This window comes from Panthera tigris, chromosome C1, assembly GCF_018350195.1.
Source record: "Panthera tigris isolate Pti1 chromosome C1, P.tigris_Pti1_mat1.1, whole genome shotgun sequence".
NCBI lineage: Eukaryota > Metazoa > Chordata > Mammalia > Carnivora > Felidae > Panthera > Panthera tigris.
In genome coordinates this window covers 71,515,507-71,536,072 of record NC_056667.1, presented here as the reverse complement: position 1 = coordinate 71,536,072, position 20,566 = coordinate 71,515,507, and the positions used below count along the sequence as shown (strand labels likewise).

General features: G+C 44.4%; 1 protein-coding gene across 1 annotated transcript; it reads right to left on the bottom strand.

Moving 5' to 3' along the window:
* Nucleotides 1-332: 332 nt before the first annotated feature.
* On the bottom strand, nt 333-3,309 carry CCN1 (cellular communication network factor 1). Its single transcript, XM_042997719.1, has 5 exons — nt 2,974-3,309; nt 2,460-2,673; nt 1,754-2,110; nt 1,407-1,618; nt 333-1,289 (listed from the first exon to the last, which is right to left on the bottom strand). The coding sequence occupies exons 1-5, from the start codon at nt 3,034-3,036 to the stop codon at nt 987-989; spliced, it is 1,149 nt and encodes a 382-aa protein (XP_042853653.1). The 5' UTR covers nt 3,037-3,309; the 3' UTR covers nt 333-986.
* Nucleotides 3,310-20,566: the final 17,257 nt, after the last annotated feature.

The following is a 20,566-nucleotide window of genomic DNA, read 5'->3' as shown; positions in this document are numbered from 1 at the left end:
CCAGGCGCCCCATAAAGCATTACTATTTAAATCACAAATTTAGCTTCAGATTCCTTGTGCTTCCTAGGATGCCTAAGTGTTCAACATGTTTTAAAAACAGATTACTTTACATGCAGAGATTTTTCTCAACTGAAGATAAAAGCAGTCATTGTCTTCTTTTTGTAGGTTAGTTCCCTGCTCTTATCCCAAGCTCCTAGAACAGTTCCTGGCACAAAGTAGGCACTCAAGTAGTCCTGGTTGAATAATTGAAAGAATGCATAATACGCTAAGCTTTTGCCAATGACTTTGGATAGTCTCTGAAAATATCGAATACCACACACTCAGATATTAGGTAAATATTTCTTTATTAAATGATTAATTCCATAAATAAATTCTTTTCACTGAATATAAAATTAAAATCATTTACAAATTATTCCAGTATTACATTTCCCTTCCCTCCCCAAAAGCTACATTTCGATAAATAAAAACATTCAGTCTTAAAACACCTGATTTCTGTTTGCAGTTTAGAGTGCAGATAGCTGCCTCTCACGGTCACTCACAGAGTGTCCCCTTCAGGAAGGGATGGCACCCCCTCCCATTTACTTCTTTCAAAAGATGAAGACTTTAACTGATCAACTAATCTTTTTTTTTTTTTTTAACAATTGTAGAACCAAAAGGAAAAAAAGCCTAGAGAAAAATATGCTTACCAAATAATTTACAAACAGAAAACAGAACGTCATCAACAGCACAAGCTCCAAAATGAAGCAGTAAGGTGGGCTCCAATATTATGAAGCGAAGTATTCTCCCATCGTGGCTGCATTAGTGTCCGTCCATCTGCACCAGCACACCTGGCAGTTTCAAAATACCTTAATACTACTCAAGAATGAGCAATGCATCCCTTCTACAATGAGTCCCTCACCCCCACCGCCCCCACCCATATCTCTGTGATTCTGGCACTCTTCTCCCCCCTCGTTTGTTCACCCTCGCGCTGGAAACCCAGGTGGCATTTAGTCCCTAAATTTGTGAATGTCATTGAACAGCCTGTAGAAGGGAAACACCGCCTCGTTGGCATGTGGACAGTTGTAGTTGCACTTGCAGGACTGGATCATCATGACGTTCTTGGAAAACGTCTCCCCATCTTCGCAACGGAAGCGCATCTTCACAGTCCTGGTCTGCTGGGGCGTGCAGCAGCGGCCGTCCACGCACGAGCCGCAATACTTGGGCCGGTATTTCTTCACACTCGAACATCCAGCATAAGTAAACCTGACTGGTTCGGGGGATTTCTTGGTCTTGCTGCATTTCTTGCCCTTCTGTAAGAAAGAGGAAAGAAGGAGAGTTAGGAACAGTGTTTCTCTGTCTTGGAAGAGAGGGTCACATCTCGCCCAGCTGCCAGGCAACAGTCTCCAACAAGCACCACCGGAACTTACTTTCAGGCTGCTGTACATCTGCTGTCCACAAGGCCGCACTTCACAAATCCGGGTTTCCTTCACCAGGCGGCATTCAAGGTTGTCATTGGTAACTCGTGTGGAGATACCAGTTCCACAGGTCTTGGAGCACTGGGACCATGAAGTTGTTTGAACGATACATTTCTGGCCGTGTAAAGAAGGGTTGTATAGGATTCGAGGTTCCATTCCAAACGCTAGAGACAAACAAGAGGGAAAATTTCTCAGAGGCATAATGACACCAACAGACTCAAGGAGTCGTTTCTACAAAGCTTCAAACTAGGAATGAATGTATTTCAGTACAAGGTCTTTCAGGCTGAGTCTCAACTTACCTGGGAGCCGCTTCAGGGAGCCGCCTTTTCCAACCGCAATTAATTCATTGTTCCTGGTTAACTCCACCTCCGAGGCATCAAATGCCAGCCCCTTGCCCAGGAGGCCATCCCGGTCGTCCGCGGGGTCCTTGGCACCATCCTCATCACAGACCCACTCCTCACAGCACTGCCCGGTAACTTTGACTAGCCGGGGGTTGGGGCAGCCCAAGTTGGGGAGAGAGAGTTCTTGGGGACACAGAGGAATGCAGCCCACAGCGCCGTCGATACATGTGCACTGATGTTTACAGTTGGGCTGGAAACTTTCCCCATTCTGGTAGATTCTGGAGTTATATTCACAGGGTCTGCCCTCTGATTGAGCTGCAAAGAGCACCGAAAGAGAAAGGGAAAAGAGGATAAAGTTAAGATTCCCAACCACGGCCTGAAACTCATACATATTTTCTGCTGTTAAATTCAATTTATGGTAAAGTTCCCTACGATTCCTCGGGGACTCCAGACCAGAACAATAAGTTAGTCAGGAATCACTTTTCCGTATGCGCTTTTCGTTGGGCCCAGACACACTGAATTGCATTCCAGACTGCTGAAATCATGTGCCTTTCTGCCAAGCTACCAACAACAAAGCATCACCATACATGGTCTCAAAATTACTAAACTTCTGGACTACGGGGACTATTATTTTTTTAAAGGGGCCAAACCACAAGCATCTTACCTCTGCAGATCCCCTTCGGAGCGGTGGAACTGGCGCCGAAATTGCATTCCAGCCCCTTGGTGTGGTCGCAGGGCTGCATTTTGCTGCAGTCCTCGTTGAGCTGCTTGGCGCAGACCTTACAGCAGCCGCAGCCGTCCCGGACCAGCCCGACTCCCGGGGCGCACTTGGGCGCCTCCTGGGGGCAGTGGCAGGCGGTAGGGCAGGTGGAGAGCGCCTGGAGGGGGGTGGGGGGACAAGGCACGCGTGAGACTCGGCGCGGTTAGCAGACGAGCCCAGAGAAGGGAGGGTTCCTCCGACCCTGTCCGCAGGGGGTCTCTGATCCCGTCCAACCCGGCCACCCTTGGCGGCTGCGGCTGCCAGCAGGCCCCCCGACGCGTCTCCAGGGGGGCTTGAAGAAAGAGCTAACCCGAAACGCCCCCGAACTTTTTAGTTTAGTTTTCTCTGCGGGGAGCAATCTGGGGAAAGGGGAAGGGCCTGGAAGAGCGGATGGGGAAGCGGAGGCAAAAGAACTCACCAGCCTGGCCAAGTGGAGAAGGGTGACGGCGAAGGCGAGTGTCCTGGCGGTGCGGGAGCTCATTGTGGCGCGCAGGAGTCCGGACGAGCGCGGAAGCAAAGACGCCGATACACGGGTGCGCAGCAGTCGAGGTCTGGTGCGTGGATCCGGGAGACAGGACAGGCTCCGGTCCGTGCGGCGGGGTGGCGGGCCCGGTGGCAGGAGGGCGAGGGCTGGGGCGGCGAGCGGGCTGCAAGCGTCCTTCTCTTGAGGTCCTTCCCGAGGAGGCGCGAAGGGCGCGGGTGCTGCTCGGGGGCGCTCTCGCTCGCGGTCTGCCCAAGCGTCCAGAGCCCGCCTTTTATACGGGCCGGCCGCGGCGCCGCGTGTTGCAGTGACGTCGGCTCTGTCTGCGCGTTCCAGAATTCTCAAACATCTCAGGAATGCTGGTTGGCGCGGGCTGCTGCCAAGCGCCTCCCCTGGCTCCGTTGCACCTTTTTTTTTTTTTTTTTTTTTTTTTTGTCCTGGACCCGTCTAGAAAACAATCTACCGTTTTTTCCACTTTAAATAATGACTTCGATTGGGAGGGCTCTTTCTGGCGTGATGGTGGTGATGGTGGTGGAAGGGGCAAGGGGGGGCGAGTTCAAAACTTTGCCTGGACTGGGAGGGTGGGAGGACCTGGGAGGGAGGAACAAAAGTGGTTTTGTTTGGTGATGCCGAGTTGACCGGGCAGCCTTGGAAGCCCTCACCCGGGAAGGCAGCGAGCTGTTTGCTTGTTTACAAAGAAGGTGAGAGTCAAGTTATCTATGGAGAGGCGAACGGGGAGGGGGAGTGTGTCTGTGAGCCAGGAGTCTATTTGTGGATTTCATAGAGGCATGCTCGAATCAAGTCCCAGCTTTGGTATGGTGTTTATTAGCCAAGTTAAGTGTATTGCAAATTAATACCCGCAGTGGCATTTATGAATGAGAGGGGGGAAAAATCAGCTTCCCCCACCGTCTGGCAGATTCCCAGGCAGAGGTCTTCCCCCTTCCGCCCCCCCTCCCTTTTTTGGTATGTCATACTTGTTTGTTTTTGGAGGTTCCCACTTTAGTTCCAGCCCACTGCCTGGGTTGGAAGTCCGAGAGGAAACAAACGCAGGGAGTTCTCCGGGAGGCTGACTTCTACTTCCTCACGGATGCGGGAGACAGGGTAAGCCCTTCCAGCCTTCCTCCCCGGTCGGGAGGCGTTGCTAACTAAGCAGCCAGCCAAAAGCAGAGGGGACCACCTTGCAGTAATTTGTCCTGAGATCATCACCTGTATATACTGCAATGCCAAACCAGATTCCAGCACCATTGGGCCCAATGGGTCTAAAGCTAAAAGTTTTGTGGGGTTTTTAACACTTTTCCTTGGGACCACTTAGAAGCCTCCCATTTCAAATGGATTGCAATGCTTTTCTAGCCAAGTACCGAGGAATATGAGATTTTCGGATATACTGTTCTGTAATAAAACTGTTAGCAGAATTTAAGATCCTGTTTTACCTGCAACACATGCACACTGTTTGCTTTAACATTATCAGTATCATTAGTGTTACTGATAAATTCTCCCTCAAAGTTTCAAAAACTATATTCTTGTGCAATTTTAATAAAAACACAAAGTAATTATGCCAGTCTTTTATATGTGCTCTAGAACTTTTCGTCCTTTCTAATGTGTTAGGGCTGTTCTTCACAATTTAGCAGTCTTGCTTAAGAAGTCCCTCAGTGCCAACTTTTCTGTGAATTACTCTGATAAGTACAATGAGAAGCTATTGCAATGAAAACATTATCCAATAAAGAGAACTGTGGCAGGAAAGAGTTAAGTTTCATTCATTCAAAAGTGCCCTTTCATAAGTCTAAGAGGCTTTGGCTTGTGGGAGTAGGATCTCTAAGGCTTTGTTAGAGGGTTTGGGGTGCGTGGCTTACTTTTCAGGACTTGTCAGGTGTTATGCAAATAAAGAGGAAAATCTGGGCCCTACTTGGTACTCAAGACAGCCCATCCATTATTACTTAGAAAACGTTTTTTTCCTGCATTAAAGCTTCATTATCGTTTCCCTCTTAATGAAGTGACTGGGGATGGGGGTGAGTAGGCGCAGTACAGGGTGGGAGGAGGTCGTGGGGAGAGAATGGAGAGGAGTGTTCCTGGCTTCTGTTGTGGAGTCTTTTCTATTTGACTTCATGGTTGTAAGTATTTCCAGATGGTGAATCAGACACCAGACGTAACAATATTTCCATATTTGGGTATAGCAGTAGCCTGCGTTTTTAACATTTTTCTGCCTCTGTTATCCAACCACAAAGCATTCTTGACAGCTTCAAATGTTGTTAAATATAGACTTAACTTCTGTTCCCAGAGCAGGAAATTCTTTGGAATTCCTTGTTTTTCACGCAATCTGTCTATCATGATTTAAAATAAAATTACAATGGATGATCCAACTGGCCAGTGTATATACCTTGCTTGCTCCTTTATTGAGGGGGACGGGAGATATGCAAAGAGATTCAGTCTGCCGCACAGCTTTGAAACACAGGCCATTCCAGAGATTCCTTTAAAAATCAGATTAAAGTTTTCTAACAAGGGTGTGTGGGTTTGTGTCTGGGCTTCAGTTGGGGAATCTTGGAGGATGAGTTTGCCCTGGAGGAGAAACTTAGAGAACCTTACCATCAGCCGCCCATTTAAAGCTGCGAGTATGTTGGGGTGGGGAGGTGGGGGTGGGGGGAGCTGGAGCAAACCGGGCCAGGAGGTGGGGGAGAGGGAGAGACTGGAGCAACCTATGTGCACAGCCTTTCCATATACTGCGTCCTGGTGCGCCTGCTAGTAAACGACGGCATCGGACCAGAGGAACAGCAGCTCCTCACGTCCAGCTTCAGGACGGTCCAGAAACCCCAGACGTCCCGTCGCCTTCTCGCCTTCTTCGCTCAGGGCTGCAGATCAGTTCACGTTGACAGATTAGAGGAAAATGTGCAAATGTTTATGGGTAAGTGTCTTCGGATGCTAATTCTGCATGTTTCTTTTGCTCTTTTTCCTCACTCCCTCCCTGCATGCGCGCCCCATGATGGAATAACGGGCCGCCTTGTTTCCTTGTGCTGCAAGGCACAGAGAAGGAGCTGCTTGTTGTCTTCAGCAGCTCCCAGGTTTGAGCTGAGTGATGGGGACATCTCTCACTCGCTGCTGCCAGGGAATTTTAGGTCACCAAAAGAAGGGCTCACTGTCTGGCGGCAACTGAGAATAAGAATCACCCTAAAACTGACGAGTCCAGTTTCCTAGCCCTAGACCAGTGGTTCTCAAACTTTGGCGTGTCTCAGAATCACCTGGTGGACTGATTAAAAAACTGATTGCTGGGCCCTACCCCAGAATTTCTTATTAGCTACATTTCTAACAAGTACGCAGGTGATGCTGCGGCTGGTGGTCCTGAGAACCACAGCCTTGGACGGTTAGGAGTGCTTCTAATAGCCGTGTGCATGTGCGTGCGTGTGCCCTCGTAGTCAGGTGCTCTCGCCCGCACACCCAGGCTCACAACTTACACCTGTTACAGCCACTTGAATGAACAGAACAATTTGTGGTGACGACGAAAGGCCGGCTTTAAGGTGGCGCCGCCGGGCCATCCCTTCCACCCCGCCGCGTTCCCCCACCCCCACCCTGGGGAGTGATGGCAGGGAGCGCCACAGGTAATCCGGCTGACCGCGGGAACTGGACGGCTGGCGCGCGGGGAGGGCCTCGGCTGCCCCGGGGGACCGCTGCGGAGACCGGGTGCAGGGTCCACGCGGCTGGGGGACCCGGGCTGGGGCGGTCCGCGCACCAGGCCGCTCGATGCCCACCGCCCCCTGCCGGCTGCCCGGCCCGCGCGCCCTGAGTCGCCGCGAAGGGCAGGACTCGAGGTTTCCGGCGCGCGCCGCCGCAGGACGTTTCCAGCCCCGGCCCATATTTGGTGAAAGTCTTTCAGGACTCCGTCATCCAGCTCCGGGGGGCGGCGGCGGCGGCACTGGGAGCGGGTCCGGCGACGGCGCGGCCGCCGCGCTGCTGCTGAGTGCCTGGGCCTCCGGCCGCGGGGCCTCAGACGCGGCGGGCGCGGGATCGAGCGCGCGCGGGAGACCGCCGCGGCCCAGGCCCAGGCCCAGCCCCAGCCCGCACCCCGGCGAGGGCCGAGGCCCAGCCCGCGCTGCGTGGGAGGCTGGCGCAGAGGGCGCCGCGGCCGGATTATGTCACTTTTCCCGTCCACCCCACTGTTGACTCTTCCTCCCAGCGGGGCAGCGAGTTGCTGCGTTGTGCCAGACTTAGAGGGTACGCCCAGGCGCGGGGGTGTGGGCGTGTGTGTCAGAGGGTGGCGTTTGCTCAGGCTTCGAGCCCACCCGAGAGCAGAGACGTGGAATCGACTCTGGAGAGAAGTCCCAAAGGCTTGGGTCCTATTATCTCTAGAAAGGAGAGTAGCTAGAGCTCGCCTCTCGGTTTCTTTGGGTCTTCCACAGCCCCTTCCTCTCTTCCTCGTCAGTAAATTCCTAGGCGGAGGGTTGGGGGTGGGGTGGGGGCGGATCCCTGGAGGGGAAGTCCTGGCTCTGCCGTCCACTAGCCTGCAGCCTTCGGTAAGCTGTCCATCCTTTGTAGACCTGTATACTGTAGATCAGTATAAATTGGGAAAGGAGACCAGTAGGTGGTAGAACGGGAGCAACCCCTTTCAGAGCTAAATCTCTTGCCATTCTCTCCTAATAATGACAGAAGCAAACAGTACCACTCTAAGGCACCGTTTTGAATGACTCCTGTATGTTGACTCATTTAATTCACCAGTGCCCCATTGAAGCAGATCTTCTTGTAAACACCATTTTCTCTCTAAAGAAATGGAGGCACAGAAGGTAAGTGACTCACTAAGACACTCACCTGGGAGGTAGCAGAATTGGACCCAGGCGTCTTGGTTCCAACAAGCCTTGTACTTAAACATTGTGCATACTGCCTGTTCCCCATCACTTCCTTCAGGCATTCAGGCCTGTCCCCTTTCCTAGAACTTTACCTTTATTTAACTCTATCACAACTTACCCAGATATTCCAGGATAAATGCATCGAATAGAAAAATAGTTGATAATTAACTGAAGCGATGGTAACCTCTGAGGAGAAGAGGGGAAGGGGTGTTGCATTTTAATAGGAGAAGCTTAATGCACATACGTTCATGTAGTATGCTTTTAAGCACCTTGGCAGGCTAGGGAAAGACATCTAGGACCTTTGGGGTTCTTCTGATATCTCACAAGCCACATTGATCAAGGAGTCTCAACGTCTGGAACAAGGCTTTAGCTAGTAGAAATTGCATTTGTCACAGACATAAAGTTTTCAAGGTCACTTACTTGATTGTTCATCAGTCTGAGTGTTCCTTATGGGCTGAATATGCTATGAACCTGTTTTTTGCATTATACATCATGAGTATATTTATCTATATATCTGAGGACAAATTGTTTATTCCCATTGAACCCTGGATTTATTCAGAGCTCATGATGTGTCATGGCACTGTGGTAGGAATTAGTGACATCAAAAAGAACACTTTAACATTGATGTTCCCCTGGAGGATTCTGCAGTCTGTTGCTGAAGTAGGTACAAAGTACTGTGTGGACACGTCTCTGGGTGGGGAGTGAGGGTGGAAATACTTGGAGTCTGAAAGGATGAGCAAGAATCTGTATATGTGCTGCCGAAGTGAGCACAAGATGAGCAAGAATCTGAAGGACATTTGAGACAGAGGGAACAGGGTCTTGACCATGCAAGACGATGGTACACCTAGTATGTCTGGACTACAGGATTCCTTTGGGGAACTGGCAGCAGGTCTGCTGGGACCTTCTACAAATGGCCTTACTTGTTATAACACTGGGACTCTGGCAGTCAGGAGCCATGTGAGGCTTTGCCTTGGTTTCATCATCTATAATATAATGGGGTTGCCCTAGCTCAGGGTGTGTGCACTAAAGGGCTCACAGGGATCAGCCAGGTAAAAAATGATGTTTCGGGGATTTGTGGTAGCTGATACTTGGCCTCAGCATCGAGGAACCATGGTGATAGTGGGGACCAACCATGGGGGTGCTGAGAAATTGATAGGTGAAAATGTAGGTCCAGTGTTTGCCCATTTTCTCATTTTTTAAAGGGTACCAGGGATCTGGATTTTTCTGTAAAGTCCTTTAATTTTTTACATGTTGGCAATTAATTAAAACAGTTAATCTAAGTTAAAACTCCATCTAAGTTAATCCTAGGCAAATCAAGGAAGGCAATGTCTGGGCCCTGCCAGTTGTGGTCTCTAGGATGAATGACCCTAGGGCCTGTCCTGCTCCAGCATTCTGTTACCCCCAGCCATTCAAAAAAAACATCAAATAATAGCACCCTGGGCTCCATTAATTGTTAGATTGACTGGACTTTCATTTACTTAAAAAATAAGGGCTGCCACTTAACTCAGTTGTAGGAGTTTACACTTTATCAACAAAATTGGAATGTGTCTTTTTCTTATTTTCTACTTTACTCCCAAACACTAGTGGGTCTCCCTTTCTTCTCCCCCTGAGTTTATGTTGTAAGCCGCTGGCATTGCCTTGGCAGCATAATAGGAAACACTTTTTTTTTTAGGGCATCTGTATCCAATGGGAACTATATCTGTTTATTTCTTCCACCTGGCGTCTGTCCACAGGAAGCCAGGCATTTCTAACCCCCTTACCTTACAGAACTTATTTTGTGGTAACACAGAAACATTTTGTTGGAACGGACTAGAAGGCACCTCTCCCACTCCACCCTGCAACCCATCTTCTAAACATGATTGAGCAATATGATATGTATTATAAATCACTACCAAATGGCTCCAGATTTAGGTGATTAAGAATTAACCTTCTCCTCTTGTGTTTTATTTCCAGAGATAACCGGTCTCCTAATTACCCACTTAAAACCACACATACCACATTCAGAATTTAGAAAAGGTTTGATTTGGGCACAGTACTTGAGCACACAGATAGATCCTACAGAGAAATTGAAGCAATTTATTCTTGCCAACTTTTTGCAGGTCCGAAGATTAAATGAAAAGGAGCATTCTGGCTGTGGGGCTGATTATGTGAAATAAGACGTAAGACATGTTTAATGCTCAGCAGGATGCTTGGCACATAGTAAGTGCCTAATAAATTCCAATTACTGCTACTGCTAAGCCCCATCATTACCTTCACTTTTACTACAATTAGCATAGAATGAGCTAGTCTTATTCTCTAGAGAATATTCTGCATTCTTTGAACTAGATGAACTCAAGCTGTAAAAACATTTGATAAGTGGTATATAGATGAAGTGATTTAAAAAAACCCATGCAGCCCAGTTTTCTGGCTTGCACTGGAGCCCCAGTGACCATTTAAGAAAGCGCCCAGGCTTTGCCTATCATGGAATTGCAAATTTGCCTACAGGCAATAGTGAGCTGAGGGGCTTTTTGCCTTGGTTTCCTCTCCTATAAAAAATAATGGGATTGCCCCAGCTCAGGAATCGTGCACTCAAGTGGTCCAGGGACCAGCCAGATACAAAACACCATGCCTGAGGAGTAATGCCAGCTGACACTTGGCCTCAGCATACAGGAGCCATGGGGATAGTTATACCTATGGGGTCTGGGTTTTACCTGCCAAAGACTAGGGAATTGATACATATAGCTGAGTTAGTGATTTTATCTAATGTTTATAACCTTGTTGGCTATGGTATTCCATCTTAAGTCCGTTTAAATGATGAGAAAACTGAGGCTTAGCTAGAGTCAATAACTGGTGCAAGGGCACAGAGCTATCGAGGGAGAGCAGAGTGTCTGTTTCTAAAGGCTTTTCTTTTGAGGGAGAACATGGGGTTTGCCTTCTGTGAAACCCACCTAAAAGTGTAGAAACTTGCCCTCAACTTCTTGACTTCCCATTAACAACTGACTGTGGTTGTTACTTAAATGTATTTCTTTTCTTTTCTTTTCTTTTTAATGTTTATTTCTGAGACAGAGAGAGACAGAGCATGAGTGGGGGAGGGGCAGAGAGAGGGAGACAGAATCTGAAACAGGCTCCAGGCTCTGAGCTGTCAGCACAGAGCCCGACATGGGGCTCAAACTCACAAACTGTGAGATCATGACCTGAGCCAAAGTCAGTCGCTCAACCGACTGAGCCACCCAGGCGCCCCTTTAAATGTATTTCTAAGGGTGTCTTGGGTTTATTTGGTTTTCAGTAATTGTGGGCCCCAGTTTCTTCATGAGAGTCTGGTGATGAATGAGTTAAACAATAAAAGAGGGTTCCCTCCACACAGAGCCCCTTGCCTAAGCTTGCTCCTATTTCCTCTGAAGAAAAAGAGATGTGTCAGGACAAAGGAGGAACTCAGAGATTGAGAGATATTTCTACTGTAACTTAGTCATCACCATCAGTTTTGTTACTGGAGGCAGACAGACCTGCTCCCGCTCACAACCATTGGTCACCCTCCAACAGTTACTAAGCACAGAGCCCTCCAGGCACCCACTGTGAACACCCTGTATCTCTGAGACTTGCACAAAGTGTCTCTCAGCTTTGGATGTGAGGGTGGGGTGGGGTGCCCAACATTATGACAATAAGTAAAAAGCAAAGAGCAATTTGAGGCTAGTCCTAGGCATTTAACAAAAAATCTTGAACCCCCTTTCCTTTGAGTAGGCTTTAGCTCTCAAAAAACAAAAACAAGACAAAACAACAAAAAAACCCACTGTTTTTAAACAATCTTTTTGGTAGTTTCTTTTTTTTTCATTCTTTTAAAATTGAGATACAATTGACGTATGGCTTTATATTAGTTTCAGGTGTACAACATAAAGATTCAATATTTGTATATATTGGGAAATGATCACCACAACATATATGTATAGGTAACACCCACCAACACATATAGTTACAGTTTTCTTTCTTGTGAGGTGAGCTTGTAAGATCTCTCTTAGCAACTTTGAAATATACAACACGGTAGTATTAACTATAGTTACCATGCTGTACATGATATATCCAGGATTTATTTATTTTATAACTGGGTGTTTGTACCTTTGATCACTTAAACAGTCAGTTCTTAATGGACAAAGATAATATGTGTTCAGTGCTTGAATTTCTGAGACTCTGGGAAAGGCCACTGGGGAATTAGAAGGTGTAGAATATATACCGAAACACTGCAGATCCAAAAGATTGATAGTTCAGGTCAATCCTATAAATACGGTATGCATGCCAGAGTTTGTGCTAGGTGGCGATACAAAGAAGAAGAATATCTAGACTTTGTCATCATGGCTCTCACAGCCTGGGAGAGATGTGGATGTCTATGCAAATAATACAATACATTGATTGGGGCCTCTGGATGCCTCAGTGGGTTAAACGTCTGACTTCAGCTCAGGTCATGATCTCACAGTCTGTGAGTTCGAGCCCTGCATCAGTCTGTGTGCTGACAGCTCAGAGCCTGGAACCTGCTTAAGATTCTGTCTCCCTCTCTCTCTGTGCCCTTCCCTTGCTCATTCTCTCTCTCTCTCTCTCTCTCTCTCTCAAAAATCATAAACATTAAAAAAAGTAATACAATACAGTGATTGATGCTCTAGGTACAATGCAACCAAACTCCTTTGGGGGTACAAACAAGGGATGTCTAATTTAGAGTCCCACCCTTTAAAGATGTGAGGACTTGTTCAGTCTGTAAATTTTGATGGCTGGGAGGGATCAGGCACAGTTATGCACAGGCACTAACATCCACATTCCCTTTCAAGCTGGCAATTGCAGAAAACATGCACATCTTCGTGAGACATTAGCGAACACCTAAAAGTGGGAACCTGAAGATGAGCCTGTTAAAATGCATTGATTACAAACAAGAGCAACCCTTTGGGTGCTGTTGGATATTCTTATCACTATGGATCTTTTTTTCTGAGAGGGGAGGGAAGGGAACTGACACCTGACAGGAGCCAAATGCCTTAAAGGTTATCTCATTTAATGTTCAAGAAAATCCTCTAAGGTGAACATTTTAACATCGTTCTAAGCTTAGTAAGTGGGCGTTCAGAGAAGTTAAGTAACTTGCCCAAGATCAGACAGTTAGAATGTGACCAAACAAGCATTCTGACCCAGTCCTGTGTGACTCCAAAACCTGTACTGTTTCTACATTTCTGCTGCACTGTCCTGACTCCCTGAATTTCCATTCCCTGTGTGAGTGTTTGCTCCTTCTCTGTTTTCTTATATTATTACTACCTCCCCTTCATAGAGCCAGCCTTTCCCTTTCTCTTAGCACTTTCATGTTTATTGATGTTGAAGTCTTTGAGCCACTGGTGAGTCTAGCTTCTAAAAGGAGGTACAGACTAAAGTGAACGAGATCATTACCATCTTGTCGACATTAACACCACATCGTTAAAATCAGAGAGCAGCATGGTGACATTAACCTTCACTTACATTTGCTTCCCTGCTTAGCACTGTGTAGAATGATTTAGAGGTATGTGATTTCTCCCATCTGGGGACAGATGACAAGTTCCAAAGGATGTGTGTGGAGTTTAATGAGAAATAATGACGGAAGTATGATTTAGGGATTCTGTCTTTGAGAGACAGAGGGAGGTCACCTGCATGGCTCAGTGGGTTAAGTGTCTGACTTCAGCTCAGGTCATGATCTTGTGGTTTGGGAGTTTGAGCCCCGCTAAAAGCTCTGTGCTGACAGCTCAGAGCCTGGAGCCTGCTTCGTGTTCTGTGTGTGTCTCTCTCTCTGCCCCTCGCGGGCTCATGCTCTGTCTGTCTTGCTCTCTTAAAAAGAAACATTAAAAAAAATTTTTTAAAGACAGAAGGGAAGTGCCATGGCAAAGGCTGCAATACAGTGCAATACAGGCTCAATAAAGGCAAGATGGTAACAATAAAAGGTAACAGAAAGAACAAATACAAAGATAGTGGAAACTCAGAAGGAAGCTAGATGACTATATGAAGAAGGTCCTGGGCCAATACACTGAGGCATATTTGCGCACACACATTCACGTGCTCCTGTGTTGGGGAAGGTAAGGATGGGAGAGTTGAAATGAGAAAATCATAGTGAATTATGACATTCCCATGGATTCATTTTCTTTTCCTGTTACCACAATTAATCTGGATTTCATTCACCTTTCTTTCCTCTGGGCTTTCACCACCTTCTAGGTCATCTTTCTGCTATTTTGAATAGAGAAATGCTTTACTCTCAGTCCAGGAAAGGTGACCAGAAAGGACCTACTTTCACAGCTGGGCTGTTTGTTTGCAAGGGCTTCAACCCTGAAAGCGCGGGCCACAGAGGGAGGTAGGGATGAGGATGGGAATGGGGGCAAACTCAGGGAAGACTTCTGAAGTGGCATAAATGAGAATTGAGACAATTTCCACTTGAAGTCACCTCTCCACTTATGAGTCATTAACCATCTGGAACCAAGTGCAGTTAATTTAGCACCACGCTGGAAAGCTTATAACGTGAACTACATTCCAGGGCCCGGGCATCCAGGTTTTAATCCTTTGTAAACGCCTCTCTTTTGGAACACAATTTGGTGTCAGTACATAGGAACTAAGAATTGTGCCAACTGGTGAGTCATCGCTCTCTGCTTTCTTCCAGAGCACTGTGGGAAAAGGATGGGCAGACTGGGTCAGATAAAACCCAGTCCCACCCAAACTCTCACTGAAGGCTGGAAACAAATCCATTTTTTAAATGTTTTTAAAATCTAATTGGACTCAGAAAAGAGATAATAAGCCTCTGTTCTTTGGTTTCAACTTGGATCTGAAGCCTTGTTTTGTTTTCTAAGTCTCTAGGCTATCACACTGGGTTATAACTTTTTTGTTTGTGCTTGCCTTTTAAAGGACATTTATTGGGGCAGTTGGGTGGCTCAGTCGGTTGAGCCTCTGACTCTTGATTTCAGCTCGGATCATGATCCCAGGGTCGTGGAATCCAGCCCCAAGTCGGGCTCTGTGTTGAGCGTGGAGCCTGCTTGGGATTCTCTCCCTCTCCCCTGCTTGTGCTCTAAATAAATAAATAAGCAAATAAATAAATAAATAAATGGACATTTATTAAATCATTAATGATCGATTGCACTGTGGTAGGTTTTGGGGATACAAAAGCGTGGTTCTTGACTTTGAGGACAATACAGGCTAGAGCCGTGAGGGCATGCCTAAATAATGTGTGTGTAAATACTATGTAATAAGTCTTTTCTTGAAGGTACAATGGGCACAATCTCTTCTGGATCTCTGTATGAACATGGACCCATACTAGGGATGAGGTTTTCTTATTGCACTGGACGGTGTTGCTCTTGGAATTTCCAGTGCTTCCTCTGCAAACTTGGAAGAACAAACTATATTTTTCTCTGCTTGAACTTAAGTGACTATGCTTATGATATAGTATCAGCATAAGCCTTGGGAGTCCTCTAACACTCTCTCCTTAACAAAGGGTTGGATATTTTTGTCTTGAATACCTTTCTGCTTTTGGTTGGTAAGCTGTCCAGGTGTTTATAGCCTTTTGCGTAAACTTGTGTCTTCTGGTGTTCTAATGATAACAAGTGGATATGTAAATTAATTCTTGGCCTTGGCTGAAATGGTGCATGGTGAATCTAAAGATTTCTGTTACATAGTTTGAAACATAAGCCCAGTTCTTTGAAGCCTTTTTCCTAGGCAGTTGACCACAATGGGAGTGGACAAGAAGGGAGGGCATGTTGGGTAAGAGGACTGTACTCCAGGATTCTATTACATTTGGTGACATTTTAGAAAACTGTTTAATTTGATTCCACTATTGTTTGTGACTTGCCATCTGGCATTATTTCCTTTCTTCTGTTTTCTTTGGCTTTAGTTTTCTCTTATTTGTCAAGTTTCTTAATGTGGAGGCTGAGGTCACTGATCTAAAGATTTTTTTTTTCTTTCTATTGTAAGCATTTAGCACTCTAGATTTCTCTGTAATCCCGCTTCAGCTGCATCCCACAAATTTTGATATGTTGTGCTGTTATTTTCATTCAGTTCAAAGGACTTTCTAATTTCCTTTTTGATTTCTTTTTGACTTCTGGGTTATTTAAAAGTGTTACCCAACTATTTGGATATTTTTCAAGTAATATTCTGTTACTTATTTTGAGTTTAGTTTAATTGTAGTCAGAAAATAAACTATGTATGACTTGAATGTTCTTAAATATTTTGAGACTAGTTTTTGGCCCAGAATATAGTCTGTCTTGAAAAGAATACCTATGCTGCTGTGGACAGAGTGTTCCGTAAATGTCAATTAGGTTATGTGGTGTGATAGTGATGTGCAAGTGTTCTATATTCACACTGATTTTTGTCTACCTACTCTTTGGGTAATTAAAAGAAAAGTATTGAAATCACCAACTGCAGTTATGGATTTTCTGTCAGTTTTTGTTTGATGTATTTTACACATCTGTTATTAGGTGCATAAACATTAAGGATTGCTAAATGCTCTTGATAAATTGACCCCTCTCTAATTATGAAATGACCTTCTGTGATAGTTAATTTTATGTATCAACTTGATTAAGCCATGGAGTTCCCAGATATTTGGTCAAACATTATTCTGGGTGTCTGTGAAGGTGTTTTTGGATATGAGTAACATTTGAATTGGTAGACTGAGTAAAGCAGATTGTTCTCCCAGTGTGCGTGGGGTTCATCCAATCCCTTGAAGGTCTAAATAGGACCAAAGGCTGAGTAAGAAGAAATTCCTCCTACCTGAGTGCCTTTAAGCTGGGAATATCTTTTTTTTTTTTTTTTTCCCTGTCTTTGGACTTGAACTGAAACATCTGTTCTCCCTGGCTCTTGAGCCTGCTGGCCTTAGGAGCAGAACTCCACCATCAGCTCTCCTGGGGCTCCAGCTTGCCAACTGCAGATCTTGGGACTGGTCAGCCTCCATACTCCTATGAGCCAATTTCTTATAATATACTTTATTATATATTTTATATACACTTCTTTTTTATACATATTTATGTAATGTATATTACAATTATTACATCTTCTATCTGTACCTATTTATATGTATATCTCCTCTTGGTTTGGTCTCTCTGGAGAACACTAATACATTCTCTTTATCCCTAATAATATTCTTTGCTCTGAAATCTACTCCCAACTCCAGCCTTCTTTTCATTAGTTGTTTGCATGCTATATTTTTTCATCTCTTACTTTTAATCCATGTGTGTCTTTACATTTAAAGTGGGTTTCTTGTTTTGCTTGTTTATCCAATGTAGCAGGTATCTACCTTTTATTATTTTTTTTTAATGTTTATTTCATTTTTGAGAGAGAGAGAGAGAGAGAGAGAGAGAGAGCGCGTTAGCAGGGGAGGGGCAGAGAGAGAGGGAGACACGGAATCTGAAGCAGGCTCCAGGCTCAGAGCTGTCAGCACAGAGCCCAACGCGGGGCTCCAACCCATGAACTATGAGATCATGACCTGAGCCGAAGTCAGACACTTAACTGACTGTGCCACCAGGTGCCCCTGAGGTCTCTATCTTTTAATAGAGGTGTTTAGACCATTCACACTTAATGTGATTATTAATACAGTTGGGATTAATCTGTCATCTTGCTCTTCTCTACATGTCCCATCTATTCTTTGTCTTTATTTTCAACTTTTTCTTCCTTTTTCAGACTAAATTTTTTAGATAATTCTACTTTACTCCTCTCATTGGCTTATGGGCTATAACTTTTTGTTTTATTTCAGTGGTTGCTTTTGGGATCACAGTATATGTTTTAAATTTATCACAGTCTACCTTCAAGTGATTTGATACTGTTTCGCATACAGCATAAGTACCTTATGACATTGCAGCAGTTCTCCCTGAAGCACTTCTTTTAATGTTTCTTGTGCAGGTGTGCTGGTGATCAAGTCTCTCAGCTTTTGTGTATCTAAAAAAGAAGTTGTTGAATTTTCATTTTCTTAGCTTTTTTATTTTGAAATAATGTCGACTCCAGGAAATTGCAAAAATAGTACTAGAGTGAGTCCCATGAACTTTTTACTGAGCTTTCTCCAATGGTGGCAGCTTATAACTGGAGTACAATAAAACCAGGAAATTGACATGAATACAGTACTATTAACTAGACTACTGACCTTACTCAGTTTTTACCAGTTGTTTCATGTACTCATTGGTGTATTTTACCTTCATGTTTGAAAGTTATTTGTACTGGATATTGGACTTCTATGTTGGCAGTCTTTTCTTTCATTAAAAGATATCTCACTGCTGTGGCTTGTGTTGTTTCTGATGAGAAGTCTTCTGACATTCTTATCTTTATTCTTCTCTATGTAATGTATCATTGCTGTGGCTGCTTTTACAAATTTTCTGTTTATCACTAGTTTCAAGCAATTTGTAAGGTGCCTTGTGTAGTTTTCTTATGTTTCTTGTGCTTGGGTTTCTTGGATCTGTGCATTTATAATTTTCATTAAATTTGGAAAATTTTTTCAGCCATTATTTCCTCAAATATTTTTTTGGTGTCACCACACCCCCCCTCTGCATTTAGGAGACTCCATATTACATCACTTGAATTTTTTACCAACTCAGTGGAAGTCTATTTTATTTTAGTCTTTTATTCCTCTGTGTGTTTCATTCTAGATATTTTTATTGCTATATGTCAAATTTATTAATGTTTCCTGAAAGACATATAATCCGCTGTTAATCACATTTTTGTATTATTTTTACATTTATTGTATTTTTCATCTGAGACATTCTATTTTCAATTCTAGAAGCTTGATTTGGGTCTTTTAAAATATCTTCCACGTAGCTACATGGCATAGTTAACCTTTTTGTGACCTGACCTTGTTGAATATATGGGATGTAGTTATAACTCTTTTAATGTTCTTCTCTATGAATTCTATCATTATGTGTCATTCCTGGGTCTGTTTCTACTGAATTATTTTTCTCTTCAACATACATCCTATTTTCCTGCTTATTTGAAAGCCTGACAATTTTTGATTGGATGTTAGGCATTGTGAATTTTATCTTCTTGGATGCTAAATATATTTATATTCCTAAAAATATTCTTAGATTTTGTTCTAGACCATAGATTACTTGGAAACAATTGGATCCTTTCAAGTCTTATTTTTAAGCTTTGTTAGGGATGAGAGCTGCATTTAGGCTAGGCTGAATTTGTCTCCACCACTGAAGCTAACCCTTTCTGTGTACTTCAACTGATGTCCCCTGACAAGAAGTTTTTCACTCTAGCTGGTAAAAACAGAAAACTATTCCCAGTTCTATGTTTGTTCCAAGAACTGTTCCTTCCACTCCTTTTAGGCAGTTCTTTCCCCAGCCTTGGAATAGTTTCCTCACCTGAATGCACCATTCAGTACTTGGTTGATGACACCAAGGCTGTGCTTTTCAGATCTCTGAGGCTTTCTCTGTGCAGCTCTTCCCTGTCCAGTGCTCTGCACTATATTCTCTAGACACTTTGGCTTCCCTACACACCTACCTCTGCCTGATCAACTCAGGGACTTGTTGATCCTGGACTCTGACTGGGTTCCCCTGCCAGTCTGGGTATTCTTTTTAGGCAGTTAGCTGGGTTGATTGTAGGTCTCATCTCTTATTTTCCCACTCTAAACAATCACTAGACTGTACTGGTTGATGTCCTATGTCTACAAAATGTTGTTTCATCATACATTTTGTCTAGTTTTATTATTTGTTGCAGGTAGTAAAGTAAATATGGCCATTGTTTCTCCATTTTAGCACAAAATGGAAGTTCTGCAACTGGAATTTTGCTGAAGAAACTTTATTGGTTCCCTAGGGCTGCTGTAACAGAGTATCATAAACTAGACGACTTAAAACAATATAAATTTATTCTCTCACAGTTCTGTAGGCTTGAAGTCCAAAACCAAGGGGTCAGCAGTGCCATGCTCCTTCCAAAGACTCTTCCTTGCCTCTTCTAGCTTTTGGTGGTTGGCTGCAATCCTCACTGTTCCTCAGCTTTAGATGCATAACCCCAATCTCTGCTTTCATCTTCACATGGCTTCTCCCCAGTGTGCCTATGTCTGTGTCCAAATTGCCTCTTCTTATAAAGGTACCAGTCATTGCATTAGGGTCCACCCTAATCCAGTATAATCTCATTTTAACTTGATTACATCTGTGTCTTAGTTCAGGGTGCTGTAACAGAATATCACAGACAGGGTCGCTTAAAAACAAACATTTATTAATCACAGTTCTGGAGGCTAGGAATTCCAAGATGAAGGTCCCAAGAGACCCAGTGTCTGGTGAGAGCACCATTCCTGGTTTGCAGATAACTGTCTTCACTGTATCCTCCCAGCAAAGAGAGCAGGAAGGTATTCATCTCTCATCTCTTCTTATAAGGGCACTGATCCCATTCATGAGGTCTCCACCTTTATGGCTTAGTTCCCTCCCATTGGCCCCATTTCCCAATATCACCCACATTGGCAATCTAGGCTTCAACATGAATTTGTGGGGATGGGGGACATAAACATTCAAGAATTCAGTCCATAGCACTCTGTAATCACCCCACATCAAATAAGGTCACATTCACAGGTACCAGGAGCTAGCGTTTTAACATATCCTTTGCGGGGGGACACAATTCAATCCATAACAGAAACATTTCTTCTTCTTCATTTATATATATATATATATATATATATATATATATATATATATATATGTATAGACACATATATATGTATATATATTTTTTAATGATATATACACATATATATGTATACGTATATATGTGTATGT